We start from the raw sequence: 14765 nt of genomic DNA, 5'->3' as shown, positions 1-14765 counted from the left end.
TTAGGTCAATCAGACACAGAAATGCTGTTTATCTGCTGTTTAATTCCACTCTAGTGATTTCTTAGTAATTTGCATCTGTACACGATCTTCCGCTAGGAAAACCCTATTGTTCATCTGCTAAACTTATCCTCTGATTTATTAGCACTTGTAAGATTTTAGTTGTACGTTTTAGGGTAGTATTTATTTAAATATTATTTATTTTTATTAAATAAATTTATTTAAATACTACCCTAAAAAATAAAATTTACTTCTAACAATACGTAAAATAAAAATAAGAAAAGATGAAGTCTGGTAAATAAATTCGACAGGCTGCGGTCTGTCTTTGATGACAATAAACGAAAAACACATTTAAACGGCGTTCGGATGGAATACTGCGAATGGAACTTAGTTGTCGACTTTCTTCTGGGCATTTTATATTTTTAACGGTGTTCTTTTTTCAGCGCACATCGATTGTAGGTAGTAGATGGAAACACAAAGAGAGGGCTAACTGTTCGTAAGCTTAGACGGGTACAAAATATATAAGTACGAACAAATTAATCATTTTTAGTTCCCTAACTATTCGTAATAAATGAATTTGTAATATTTTAAATGGTACTAAAAAATGGTACATTTGAAATTACTACGATGCTTGCATTGTTTGCGTCTTATATTAATTTTTATTTTTAGCTGCGTACCCTCCTCAAGTTGTGAATGTGTCTTATCCTTTGGGAGCTCCTTCACATTCTCTCTATTCAAGACACACCGATACCATTAATATGCCACTTCCAGTACCATCCCTTTTACCACAGTCAGGGATTTTAAATAACACCACATATAGATCGATGAACAGAAACTCTGGACCAAACAGTAAGTTGTTATGACCAAAATTTTGTTTGTCCAATTACTGTCGTGCTATTTTCATCCGTGTATATGAGCTTAATTCGTCGACTATTGGACATTTTTCCCATTACTCGTTTAAGTTTTATTACTCTCTTGTTTGCTATATTCATCAACGTCGGATCTGCAATTTTTTTAGGTCGCCGGTCGTCTGTACTTCGAAATTGTGGTCTTTTCCTCTCCTGTTTGCACAAGGTGTCTGATTTTCACAGGTTTTTGTATATCTGATTTTAAGTACTGCAAATCGTGCCTTTGTGTTCTTTATCTATTTTTTTAATACTTGCATTGGTGTAGGTAATCCAATTTACGTCTTTTTTTATATTGTACTCATTGTTTATTTTGATTGGTTGTCTTTAAAATTGTTAAATTCCTGCTTCTCTAAATATTTTTCATCAAAAGTCATGACTATTTGTGGATGACTCAAATCTGCATTATATTGAAAATAAATCTTGAAATTGTTCTACAAATTAAACACATTACAAAATTTTGTAAAAATTTAATACATTTGCCTGAGTATTGTTGTAAAAGTTAGGCCACACGTAGTGCAGAGTGTATAACGGGTTGTGTTCGGTCACAATAAAATTAGATATTAACAATATTTGAGTTACCACTTGATTTGAACAATAAAGTAAATTAAAACATGTTTTCACTTACGAAAAAAATAGACCAATTTGAAGTCATTCAACAATTCCATGAATTTTAAAATAGTTTGAAAATACTGGAACCGTGATTTCTAATTTTAAATGGACATTTTTATTATTTAAAGAACGAATAAAAAAAAATCAATAAGAATCATTTCTAAACATAAAACCAACGAATATAGGCGCTAATAGATGCATGCGTCTATATTCTTTGATAAAACTACAAAAAATATTCAAACAATTTTATTCTAAACAGTACCTGAAACGATTGTAAAATTCTCGTCTAACATTATTAACCAGAACGCGTGGCGTTATTTTTCTATACCATTTATAAACCAAATTTCTTCTTCACCTGAAGTTACTTCTGCAAGTTTCGGTAAAATTTCTTCTCGTAGCAAGTTCAAAAAATTTTTAAATTTAAATTTTTCTCATAGAAAAATGGTTCAATAATATTGTATCTTAAGCAAACTTTATTTTTTGGCAATATTAGGTATTGTTCTTTCGACAGGTCTTGTCGACCAAATCCCATAATTTTGAACATTTAAAGTAAATGTACATTCGTCGCTAAACAAAATGTTTTTAAAAATTGTCTATCTACATTAGCTCTCTCTAAAATTTCATAACAAAATTGCGCTCTTCTCTCACCATCTCTTTCTCTTAGGTTTTCATGACATAAATGTATGACAAAAATAAATAAATGACAAAATTTATACAAACGGAATTTATTTCTTTTCAAATTTTTTTAAGGCTGTGGAATTATGAATGTCAAATTGGTTTGAACTTGTAGGATTTTCAACTACTGCTTTAAAACATTAATTTTTTAAACTTCTGAGTACCTCAGCAATAATGTTTTTAAAACATATTTATTAGTGCTGCTTTTTAATCAACTGAGTATATTTTATCAACTTGTCTTTTAAACAATAAATCAAGAAGTAAAAATAAAGAAAATTCAAAGTTCATAACTACCTTCATTATGACTACAAGCAATCCGTTATACACATTGTGCACTATGTGTGGCCTAACTTTTGCTACAATGCTTTGACAAATTTATTGTATTATATTTTTGAAAAGTTTTTTAAGGTGTTTAATTTGAGAATATATTTAACGTTTGTTTATAATATAAGTTTTAGTATTCTACAAATATTTTCTCATGACTTTTGATATAAAATAATAAGAAAGACAGGAGTTTAACAGTTTAGAATTTCCCATTGAATTTTCTATGGCCTGTTTGATAATTTACCACACGGTATAATCATTGGCTTATTCTAAAAAATTCGTCTTGTGTGTTGGCCATCATACTTTTACACTATAATTAATTTTAAGCCCTACATTAGTAATATTATTTAAAGTAATTCTTTAAAGATATTTTCTATTAATATTATATTGTTTGTGTAACCGATGTTTGCAAATATTAATTTATTTTTCCTCCCAGTTTACAGAAACAATAACACATCTCAAGTATTCTGTTTCGATAGGACACGACCCTTCAGCTCCCATGTTTCTTCGAATCTTAATTTACACACAAGATATACTTCTACACAGATATCATTGTTGACATTAATTCCATTGATTTTAATGTCTGCATCTTCATCTAAGGCTTCTTTGAAAATAAATTCGGAGTAGATATTAAATAGTAAAGACGATAAATTACACTTCTGCCTCACTCAGTCCACATCGTATTTCCACTGCTTTCGTCGTATTCTGATTAATTTGTATGTTTTCACATCGATGTTTATACAAATTTTTGATAATACGAAAGTCTTGGTCATCAATTCCCACTCTTCTCTTTTCTTTTTAATGTGGGCTTTTTATCAGTTTCCCAATAATTTCACAGCTATTCCGTATAGCAACCAACAAAGTCACCATAGCCAGAATGATCGCCAACGTTTGGAATGGGCATACACAATAAAAATAAGAAGAATTTCCAGATGTGCAACGAACGTTTAGGAATTATGTCTCAATATAAATTAAACAACTTACATTCTTCTGTTGACTTCGCATTAATACGAATGGTCAACTTCTTTATCTCATGACTATCATGACATATGAGTATCACAACTGGATCCTAACTAAGGCAAATATGAACAAACTTCAGAAAGGACAATGGAAAGGACAATGTTACGTATACGACATGGGTGACTGTACAAAGATAGATTAAAAAGAAGAAGTTCAAAGATTGAAGTACGTTGCTCAGGATAGAGGTCGATGGAAGCAGTTGGGGTTTATGAGGTTTATGTCCAAAGGTGGACGATAGGAGGCTCAAAAGAAGAAAGAGATCAAATTCTTTTCTTTCTTTGAATGAACTTATTTTAACTTAAATTGTATTACATTTTAATTACAGTTATAAAGATTTTTTTTTTTTTCAGACAAATCATCCGGACTTCCAACTTATGATGAAGTTATGAAAGAACAACATTCTTGATAATAAATGTTAGAAATGTAGGTAAAGACAATTTTAATAAATCTTATAAGAATAAATGAGAAACGGATATCACTATCGAGCTATATGCAAAAAAGCTTTGGATTATAGACAAAAGTCAGTCCAAATGAGATAATAAAACCAGTAAAGGAGTGGGCTTCAAATCAAACATCTTCCTGTGCAAATCTTCTGTGCAAATCATAAAAAAATGCTGAAGACGCAACGGTCTAATTAATAAATATTATATTCTGCTTCTTCCTCTAGCGCTACAACCCTCTGTAGGTTTTGACTTGTTCAAGAAATGCATTCCATTCCCTTCTGCCATTGGGGACTATTCTCCAATTCCGAACTCCCATAATCATAACTGAAGTAAACGAATTCGTTCTTGTAAACGAATAGTCGAAGAGTCTGCAGTGATTTAGTTGTAAGAATTTTTTATGTTTGTAAAATTTTGAATATATTTATAAATTTATTAGGCTGATTGTATTGTAAAAATTATTTTTATTAAATCTTTGAAATAAATTTCTAATAAAAAGTATTAAAATTGTATATCTTTTTTGTCTGTTATCTTGTTATGTAGGATGTAGGGAACGAGGCTCATTTATCTCTAAAACATAATCATAACTTGGTTCATTTGAATAAAATATATCAAAAAATATACCACAAACAGATCAACTACCGAAAATATTACCCGGAATATCATTTTGTATGTTTAAAAACTACTAGTTTCAAATGTAAGCGGAAATAAAAAAATAAATTAAAATTTTTCTTATCACAAAAACGAACTAAAAGTTTAAAATAGAAATAAAAGTTACAACATTAAAATCTTGTTATGATAAAGGTATAAAAGCTTTTATTGCCAAATGTGTAGGTAAACTGTCAAATATTTAAATAGTACGGGCGTTCTCGGACTATACTGTGGTTATTATCCAATTATCTCTAAATTATTTGAGGAGATATTACTAGTAAAAATACCTATACTTAACCGAAAACAAATTATTTCGTCTCGCTAATTTGGATTTCGTAATAAACACTCAACAATAGACCATATACATCGCTATATTATATTATATATAAAGAGATCTCTAGAACAGAATAAAATATGCTGAGCTATTTTCCTAAGTAAACGTTTATTGCTCTACCAAAGAAAACAAAATCCATATCGTGCAATGATTTCCGAACCATCAGCTTAATGAGTCACATTTTAAAGGTATTTCTAAAAGTCATTCATCAAAGGATATATAGACTATGCGAAGAAAAAATCAGCCGTACCCAGTTTGTTTTTCGGAACGCAGTGGGTACGAGAGAGGCAAGCAAGCAAGCAAGCAATTTAGTTAAACCCAGCCTGTGAGACATGTTCACCTATAAGAATTACGTTCGGGTGTAACAACCTCGTTCATTGGAACGAGGTGTATTAACTCGAGTAAAAACAGGAGTCACTCCACCGCGCTCCAATGCTCCAGACCATCCCTCCCCCCCCCTATTCCCCATCTATTTCCCCCCTGAGCCAGGCTGAGCTAGGCTCAGTTCGGCGACTTGGTACTCAAGGGGTTGTTAGTAGTTTTTTTTTATTTTTTTGGTGGCCGAACTACTAGAGAGGCTCTGTTTAGTATACAAGTGCTATTTCAACGATGTAGAGATGTGAATTGCGATATTTATACATGCTTCATTGGAATAAACATAAACATAAACAAATATTGGAATAAACACCTGTGATCTAAGAATCATTATCAATCTTTACTGGAATCAAACATCGTCTATCCGTACAGAGGCAAGAGTATCACCGACAATATCAAAATCAAACGTGGGGTCCGACAGGGATGTATACTATCACCCTTGCTGTTTAACATATACTCTGAGGAAATCTTTCAAGATGCAATAGGACTCGTGTGACCATATTTAGTAGAAAACTACTTTTTTGGTAGATTTTTGACGTAAATTTACAATTTTTAGTAGGGAAGAAATCTTTGGTAGATTCTAGTAGTTTTTACTATAATTTATACTTCTGTTTCTATTCGGAAATCTACTGTTTAAATTTGTTATCACAAAAAATTTGATAGAATTTTTAATATGTTTGTATTAAAATTTATTTGATACTTCCCTGTATTGTTTAAAAATTAAATGCAAAGAATGAGAAATCCCGGAAATTCGTAATTGTAATTTGATACCTAAACCATTACAATTAACAGTATCGGCACGTATTGGTAACCATAAATTATTCACCCACTCTTAAAATTTTATGTAAATATGGTAAATATTATGACCTAAATTAACTTCTGATGTTAGCCGCCGTTGGTCCCATAAAATTTGAATTATGGATGTTTGGAATAATACCACCTAATTATTTAAGGTCTTTAACTTTTAAACAGCGATTCAGCGATTGCCATACCAATAATCACTCTAAACAGTTTCATTCTTTCCTTAGTAAACTGTAAACATTATTTTGTTAGTAAACGGTAAACATTATTCGTTAGAAGGCAATAAGCATAAGAGGTGTTTGTTTTTCAAAATTTTTAAATATAATCTATGAAAAGTATTTAAAATGAAAAGAAAAATATGAACAATTGTACAGGACAGAATGAATCCTTTTTTATTTTGAAAAAGATTCCAAAGGAAATTATTAACATTCCTATTTTATTAGTAAAAAAAGTATGAAAAAATAAAATGGAAAATAAGTACTACACATTCACGACATCTATGATTTATAATACCAATTTAACATTTAAACCGCATATTTGTAATAGAAGGCGATACTATTGGTTCTCACGTCACATATTTAAAGCATAAACCATTTTTTTGCAATGGCGCATGCGTAGTATCATTTGGTAGTTTTTAGTAGATTTTCAACCTGATTGTTGGTAGATTCTCTAAAAAATATATGGTCACACATAGGAGATGGTGAAGACGGAATTCGAATTAACGGAGATTGTATCAATAACATCCGATACGCGGATGACACGGTGGTATTGGCTGACAGTCATAAAGCCCTCCAGGAGTTAATGAATAGAATCAAAGAAGTGAGTCAGAGATATAGATTTTCACTGAACATTAAGAAAACAAAATATATGATGATCTCTAAGAATGAACAGCAAATTAAAATAATCAGTATGAATGGTCAACCAATAGAAAGAGTGAAAACATACACCTACCTTGGTACGAACGTTATTGAAAACTGGGACCATTTCCTAAAAATAAAATCTAGGATAATGAAAGCAAGATCCGCCTTTCAAAAAATGGCTAAGCTATTCGAATGTCATGATTTATCAGTACCCATAAAAATCAGGTTACTACGATGTTATATCTTTGCTGATATAAACCTGCGAGAAAATTGAGGCTTTCGAAATGTGGCTTTATCGTCGAATCCTGAAGATATCCTATACCGACCACGTTACTAACCAAGACGTTTTATTAAGAATGCAAAAAGGAAAAGAGTTGTTAACTACAATAAAAACAGCCAAAATTAAATACCTCGGTCACATCATGAGGAACAGCGAAAGATATGGGTTGTTGCAATTAATTCTTCAAGGAAAAGTAGAAGGAAAACGAGGACCAGCAAGGCGAAGAATTTCCTGGCTGAAAAATCTACGTACGTGGTTCAGCACAACAACCGCAAATCTTTTCAGATCAGCAATTTGCAAAATATAGATTGCCGTGATGGTCGCCAACATCCGAAACGGATATGCACTACAAGATGAAGAAACCCAGTCATAGCAATAAAATGTGATAATTATTAGATTCTAAGGTGAACCACTGGTAATACCTAGAACAGTAAAGTAGCGGATAAGGTAAAATATAAAATGCTGGATTAGGTGGATGGTTTCTCTAATAAATAAAAATAAAAGTTTATATCTTGATCTTTTCCGTTATATTGAGCGCTTTTCCAACATAAAATTATTTCAAAAACGCACTTATATTAAATTGTATAAAATAAAATATATATTTAGCAATTATGCATAAAGCTGTATATTTCGTTGTTGCACAAATATTCCTAATTAAACCAATTCTGACCTTGAGTGGATCCTTGACTTCCTAACATCAAAATCAAAATATTAAACTCACTAATTTTTTTAAACAGCTAAGCACAGCGATCAGTTCTGGTTGATGTGTACATTGTCTAACTTATTTTTAGTTATTTTATTTATAGATACGGATTTATTGAAGTAACTGCAAAAAAATCAGCTACAGCTACAAGTATTTTGTATATTTTGTGTAAAAATTTTTTTTACAATATTCTTTCGATTAATGTTGATTGATTAATAGTGGCAATGCTAATACTTGTTGTTTGTGTTCATTAAAAATTTAGGTAAGTAGAGTTCAAAACAAATTATATACCTATGTCAAAGTAGTTGATAGCTAAACTTTTTTACAAAATTTTATATTTTTTTATTTTAAATATTTTGAGGTTTTGATTGGTGTATGTATTCATATACTTATTAAATCCATTCTTCGTATTGGCTGTATTTTTATACATTATTAACTATGATTAATGAATAAATGTAGGTATGTAGAAATATTAATCTTTTTGACAAATGTAGTTTCCCTAACATCTTAATATTTCTATATAGAAAATCATTTTAATTCGTTGCTTGATATTAACATAACCTCTATTCTACTTTGGTTAATTCATCAACGGTGTCTTTTTTTAGTTTTAGCTACATTCGCTCATAGAATGTCGGCAAGTAATTGCAAATTTGTTGCTTTATCTATTGTTGCTCGAAATAGTTATTTGGTGCTAACTCCATAGTATTGTATTAAATCGTTTAATAAAATTTTATTATAATTCTAAAACTTCTAGCCAGTCCCAGTGCTATGGTATAAGGTAGAAATTATATTTATTTAATCTTTTGGCAATCGTTTTATGCTAATTGAATAAAACTACTAGATAACTGCACGATAACTATTCTGTATTACTAAACACAGAATACTAAATTGACAAAGCTCCCAATAAACTAAATTTGATGTAAAATGTTTATTTTACTACAAAAAATCTTGTCTTCTATTGACTTTGAAATAAGCCTATTTAGATCATCCAACGCAGAGTCCATAGATTTATTAGGTTGGTATGCATATTGACGATTGCTTAGAGGGTTATCTTTTAGCACTTCGTCTCTGATGTACCTATCAAGAAGCCTTTCCAGCTGTTTTAATGGAAAAAAAAGATAGACTTATCGGTCTATATGACTTTGGTGTTAGGTCTGATACTTTACCTACCTTAGAAAAGTATATGACTATAACCTTTTGCCATATTTCCGGTACGACCCCCCATGCTAAACTGGCTTTGAGGAGTTTGCATAGGTGTGGTATTAATACCTTTAATCCCACATGAAACAGTATACATTCCAATTGTCCCTGGAGACTTATATAGCCGAAACTTATTTATAGCCCATCTAATTCTGTTTGGTTTTGTGATTGCTGTGGCTATTTCCCAATCTGTAGACCAGCTTTCTTTAGATAGCCTACTTTTTTAGTTGCAGCACCATCTTTAGCCGTATAGCCTTACATGTTTCTATACCGTGTCAAACAGCAAACAATTTGTGTAAGCATACAATATACCTAATACCTACACGAAATAAAATTTTCATATTACTTCTTAAAATGTCTTTAGCTTGCGTGCTTGATTGTGAATTTCATGTATAAAATGCAGTCATAATGAACAGTTAAATTAGAAACATCGTTAATATGTACATTGTATACAATGTATATGTTAAACAAAAAACTCTCAAAATATCTAAATTTATCATTAATGTAGCTTAATTTTAGGGAATTACTCTTCTGACAATGGATTATAGACCACGTATTATTCCTGTTGCTCAAGCACCCCCGTCAGGTACTTTTTCAGTAATCATTGAAACTCTTTTAATTTATTTTGTATGTTTAAACAAGTGTTAAACCCATGTTGTTTATTCTGGATGATCTTAAACAAGGTTGTAGACATAAATTTTACACTTCATCACAATTTATGTTATTAAGATTAGGAAGACCGGTTTCGACCGCTACAATTTTCTGCTCATCTTCAGGTCTCCTGACAAGTTAAATCAAATGCTAAAACAACTGCATATCGTAACTTACAAATTAAAAATTATAGTGGTCGAAACCAATCGTCCTAAGCTAAAGAAAATAGATTTTGAGTAAGTATAAAATTTATTTCTACAACCCTGTATATTATATACATATACAGTAGACCGTCCATAATCCGAACTAGTTGGGGGACATAGGTGTTCGAAAAACCGATTTGTTCTGATAACCAAACTATATTGATTATGGTCATACCCATTTATCCACAAGTGAATGAAAGCCATATTTATATATCTACATATTTATTTATATCTTTAATGACAAATAGGAATTAAACAAAAAAGTGCAGTCTTTGCAAAAACATTTGTAGTTACAATATTAAAGAAAGACATTTTCACCTTGTGTTTCAAACCAACGCAAGGCCATATCTAAGCAAGTAAAAGCTTCTGAAGCACCAATTATGTTTTCACCTTCATTATCTAAACATGCAGTTGATGAGGTGCTAGATGTGGTGTCAGTTTTATTATTCATTCGCTCTATATAATTTGACTATTTTGCATAACTTGGTACTCGGGATCATCATCGTCGAAATCCATCCATTGTTGAACTTCTTCTTCATCACATCCGTCGCAATTTAGTTTTTTTAGCATATCTATCATTTCAGACTTATCTTCCTGTTTTTCAGTTACATATTCTCTTTTTTTTCACTATTTCACTATTTTCCACTAAAGACAAAACTTTATTCCACGCTTTTTTCAAGTTTTGCTCTTTTATACTGTTCCATGCTGCTCCGGTCACGTAGGATGCGTCCTTCAAATCAATTTTTCTATGATTTCTTATCATTCTGATTTCTCCCTCCTTTCTTCAAAAGTAACTTACGTAACAATTCTTTTCTATAAAACTGTTTAAAAGTTTTAGTAACGCCTTGATTCATGGCCTGTGATAATGAAGTCACATTAGGTGGAAGTAACATGACTTTCATAAAATCGTCTTTTTCATTTAAGATGTCACATAATGGAAAAGTTGGAGCATTATCAAGAAGCAATAATATTTTCTCTCTTTTATCATTTTTTAATTGATGGGCCTTAACGGAGGGTATAAAAGTTCCTATAAACCATTCCATGAAAATTGGCATCGCATTCATATAAACGTGTTTAAAACAACGTGGTTTCTTGCTTTTACCAATGACAAGCATGGGCAATCGGTGGCATTAGCACAAGCTAAGGCACTGATACGATCCCTGCTTATTTAAGGTCAGGGTGCTGCTAATTCACGCCGTGACGCAAGAGTTTTTCATGGCAAAGCTTTCCAATTGAGCAAAGTTTCGTCTGCATTGTAAACGTTTTCGAGTGCTCAATTTTCTTCCTTCAATAACTCACTTAGTTTTATTTTGAATGACTCTACTGCTGATGAATCATCAGATGGTTTTTCTCCTTGTATTTGAAGCTTACGAATGCCATGTCTCGACTTAAATCGTTTTAACCAGCCTGTCCTTGCTTGAAAATTTAATGAATCTCCGAGGTTTTCATTGAATTGAACTGCTTTTTTAGATAGCATTGAACCAGAAATAGGTTTTCCCTGGGATCTTTTTTGAGTAAGCTACTTATAATAATTTAAATCCGTGTGTTTGGGGCAAGTTGGGACATAAAGTTACTTATACTCGTTTTTTTAGTTTTTTATATCCGTAATGGTAGATTTATTAACTTTGTACACATTGGATAACTTGGTTGCAGATTCACCTTCCAGTCTAACAGTTTATTAATATCGTATATAATCTTTCATAGAAAGGACGATTACGTTTAAGCATTTTCTATCAAGAAGTGTTTGCTTTTGACGCGACAAAATTTCGACCAATATTAAATGACCCTCTTGTCTATGTAAAATGCCGAGTGGCAATGAATTAATAAATCAGCGTCTTGTAAAAATTACGGAAGTCGGCAGTTCGAATCGGTCATTCGATTGATCGACGTTCGGATAATAGACGCTCTACTGTACTTTATTTTCTATAGTAAAAAACTTTAATACCTTAAGATTTTTGTTAATCGTTTGTTTATGTATTTTAGTTGTATATGTCCCTGCACAAAATAATTGCCCCTATCCCATCGGACCTCCAAGTGGACATCCCGCAATGCCACCTATGCCGTTGTTAACAACTCGACTACATCACGACCACACCAGAGCTAGGTCTGTACCAGAATTATGTGAAAACAGTACTACATCGCACGTATTGTCTTACGATAGAAGAAGGCCAGGGAGACCACACTCTAGTTCTAATGTTTCTTCGGATCATAACTCACATATAAGATATACTCCCGCACCAATTTTAATGCCTTTTCCTGAGACAATTTTAAGTCGCAGAGTTGAATATCCTGAACATAGAAGTTATCCACCTGAACCACCTCCAAGAACAACCTCGCAACTACCATCAGACACTCAACTTCAAATAGAGGATCACCAGTTTATTAGATCTATGACATTACCGTCGAATTATAGAACTAGAACTGCACCTTCCGCACCTTTGGCGGCCGAAGAAGATTTTAGATTGACTAATGGTACGATGATAACTTAATATAAGCATTTCGTTTCATTTAATTTACAATTTATCAAAACATGTAAACATGGCTGACTCCTTGAGTTTATTAACTGGTTACTTTTTTGTTTATCATCATCCAGCCGCCTGCGTCCAAAGTTGAACATAGGCCTTACCTAATTTCTTCCAGTTTTGTTGGTCTTGAGCTTCCTGGAGCCAATTTTTAGCGATTCTTTTGACGTCGTCTGTGCATCTTCTAAGGATCCTCCCATTTTTTGAGTCATTCATTCTGGCTACATGGTCCGCCCATTCTCACTTCAGCCATGCTATGCGCTCTGTAACATCTGTGACTCCTGTCCTTATATCCTCATGTCAAACCCTGTCTCTGAGAATCCAAGTAATGACCGTTCCATTCTTCTTTGGGTCTCTTTGAGTTTGGTTGTTGTGGCCTGGGTTGAGGCGCCGTAAGTTTTGACTGGAAGCATACATTGGTCGAACGTCTTCTTTTTCAAATAATTCGGCATGTTGCTGAACTCGGATAGAGCTCCATATATGGCCCATGCTAAAGTAGTTCTTCTTTGCAGTTCAGGGATTTAGTTCTGGCACTTTAGACTTTATGACCTAGGTATTTATATTTATGAACTAATACTATTTAGTTAAAGCCGACTTTTTAATTTTCGCATTTGTCATATATTCTGTCTCTTCAAAATAACTTCCTTACAAGCGGCCTCTAACCCAGTTAGCATAGTTTTAATCTCTTTTATTTTATCTGTTATCACAACTGAGCCGTTCGCAAATCATAGGTGGAAAAGCATTTCGCCGTCGACATTGATTTCTTTTGCGTCCTATTCCAATTATCCATAAAATCTTATTTAGTTTCCAGTCTATTTGTTATTATTCTTGTAAATATATTGTAGAGGTGGTTTAATAGTCTTATAGGTTGACAATTCTCCAGGTCCGTTGGATCGCCCTTCTTGTGTAATACAGTTGTAAGTACACTATACCATCTTGTAGACGTTTCACTTTAGTACAGATCTAAGTAGAACAGTTTCGTTATATTCTTTAAAAGCCTGTCTCTTCCAATATTTGCAGCTTCTATAACGATAATATCTTCTCTCTGAGCTTTATTTCTTTTCATTTTATTCAGAGCGTTCCTTATTTCGTTTGTTGAACTATTGGGTATCAATTCTTATCCTTGGTTAATTACCCTTTTTCCTGAATTCTCTAACCAAATTCGGATCTTTTGTGCTTATTGTAATTGTATTTAGGATGATGTCTCCAACCTGCTAACTGTTAGTGTTGGTATATCTTACTGTTAATTTTTCGTTTTGTATTCTATACTTCCCATCTTCTTCAAGAGCAGTTAAATAAAAGACGAGAAAAAATTATAATGAATGAAAATCGGGTATTGGATACGTATCAGACAATTTTTAGAATAATATAGGCTCATTTTTGTCTTTTCATACAAAAATTTACTCTTCAAGTATTTTACAAATTATGTTAAACAATTAATTCAGCTGTAAACTATTTCAATTGAACAAATATTTTAAAATGTTAAGTATAGTTTTCGTGATATAATAATATTTTTTTTTTTTTTCAGGAAATATCAACCACGAATTACCACCCCCCTCCTATGACGACGTAATGCGGGAAATTAGACACGAAAGAGCTAGATCGATGATAAACCGGCGTTAACTTTTTTCTAAAAATCTTGCAGCATATTATAATGCACAAATACTGAAATACCTACATTTTGTATTTTAATTGAAATATCCCAAAAACCAGTGCTCATATTTTATTATTATTTTTTAAAGATTAATGCAAATTTGACATATAATTGTTTTTTAATTTTATTATAATTTATTTATAAAAGAGAGTAAAATATATAAACTACCTTAAGTATTTTTTTTAGCTAATCTAAAATAACTTTGGAGGAAATATTGCAATATGTATCTATTTTTATAATATAAATTTTTATTTTTACACTATTTTTATTATTGAAATAACTTTTTAAGAAATTCTTTCTAATTATTTTAAAATTGATTTTTTTAGCAAATGAAATATACCGATACATTATATATTAAAAAGTTTCACAGAATTTTAAAAAATGAAAAATGAAAATTTTGATTATGTATTTTTGTATATGATAAATAAATTGTAATCTTGTATGTAAAATTCTCTAATACATTGTAATTCACACAAAAAAGGAAGAATAATAAATTCCTCTACGATATCGGCAACCAACTATACAGTATGATGAAGTAATGATTGCTTAAAAATCTTA

General features: G+C 31.6%; 2 protein-coding genes across 6 annotated transcripts in view; both read left to right on the top strand.

Annotated features, from left to right (window-relative positions):
- Window positions 1–4526, top strand: part of LOC140436322 (uncharacterized) — a 32220-nt gene extending 27694 nt beyond the window's left edge. For 3 of the 4 annotated variants that reach the window (XM_072525034.1, XM_072525033.1, XM_072525035.1), the window contains 2 exons: window positions 667–846; window positions 3884–4526. In XM_072525034.1, the coding sequence (XP_072381135.1) occupies window positions 667–846; window positions 3884–3939 (236 nt within the window). In that variant the 3' untranslated portion in view covers window positions 3940–4526. The remainder of the gene's footprint in view (window positions 1–666; window positions 847–3883) is intronic. The other variant, XM_072525032.1, reaches the window with a different exon arrangement.
- A 3495-nt stretch (window positions 4527–8021) lies between these two features.
- On the top strand, window positions 8022–14288 carry LOC140436321 (uncharacterized). Of its 2 annotated transcripts, XM_072525030.1 has the most exons (4): window positions 8022–8239; window positions 9697–9763; window positions 12015–12503; window positions 14082–14288. In XM_072525030.1, exons 2-4 carry the CDS (start codon window positions 9715–9717, stop codon window positions 14174–14176), a joined length of 633 nt encoding a protein of 210 aa, XP_072381131.1. In that variant the 5' UTR covers window positions 8022–8239; window positions 9697–9714; the 3' UTR covers window positions 14177–14288. The 2 variants fall into 2 exon arrangements, with proteins under 2 accessions (XP_072381131.1, XP_072381132.1); XM_072525031.1 differs by lacking the exon at window positions 9697–9763.
- The last annotated feature ends 477 nt before the right edge of the window (window positions 14289–14765 follow it).

Source organism: Diabrotica undecimpunctata, chromosome 3 (assembly GCF_040954645.1).
Source record: "Diabrotica undecimpunctata isolate CICGRU chromosome 3, icDiaUnde3, whole genome shotgun sequence".
NCBI lineage: Eukaryota > Metazoa > Arthropoda > Insecta > Coleoptera > Chrysomelidae > Diabrotica > Diabrotica undecimpunctata.
The sequence above is the reverse complement of the archived record's forward strand: the minus strand, read 5'-3'. Positions and strand labels throughout refer to the sequence as shown.

Excerpts from the sequence above, each read along its gene's own strand:
- LOC140436321 (XM_072525030.1), top strand. The coding sequence starts at position 9,715 with ATGGATTATAGACCACGTATTATTCCTGTTGCTCAAGCACCCCCGTCA. Across the intron at positions 9,764-12,014 it reads TGCTCAAGCACCCCCGTCAG|TTGTATATGTCCCTGCACAA; the intron begins GTACTTTTTCAG and ends TATGTATTTTAG. Across the intron at positions 12,504-14,081 it reads AGATTTTAGATTGACTAATG|GAAATATCAACCACGAATTA; the intron begins GTACGATGATAA and ends TTTTTTTTTCAG.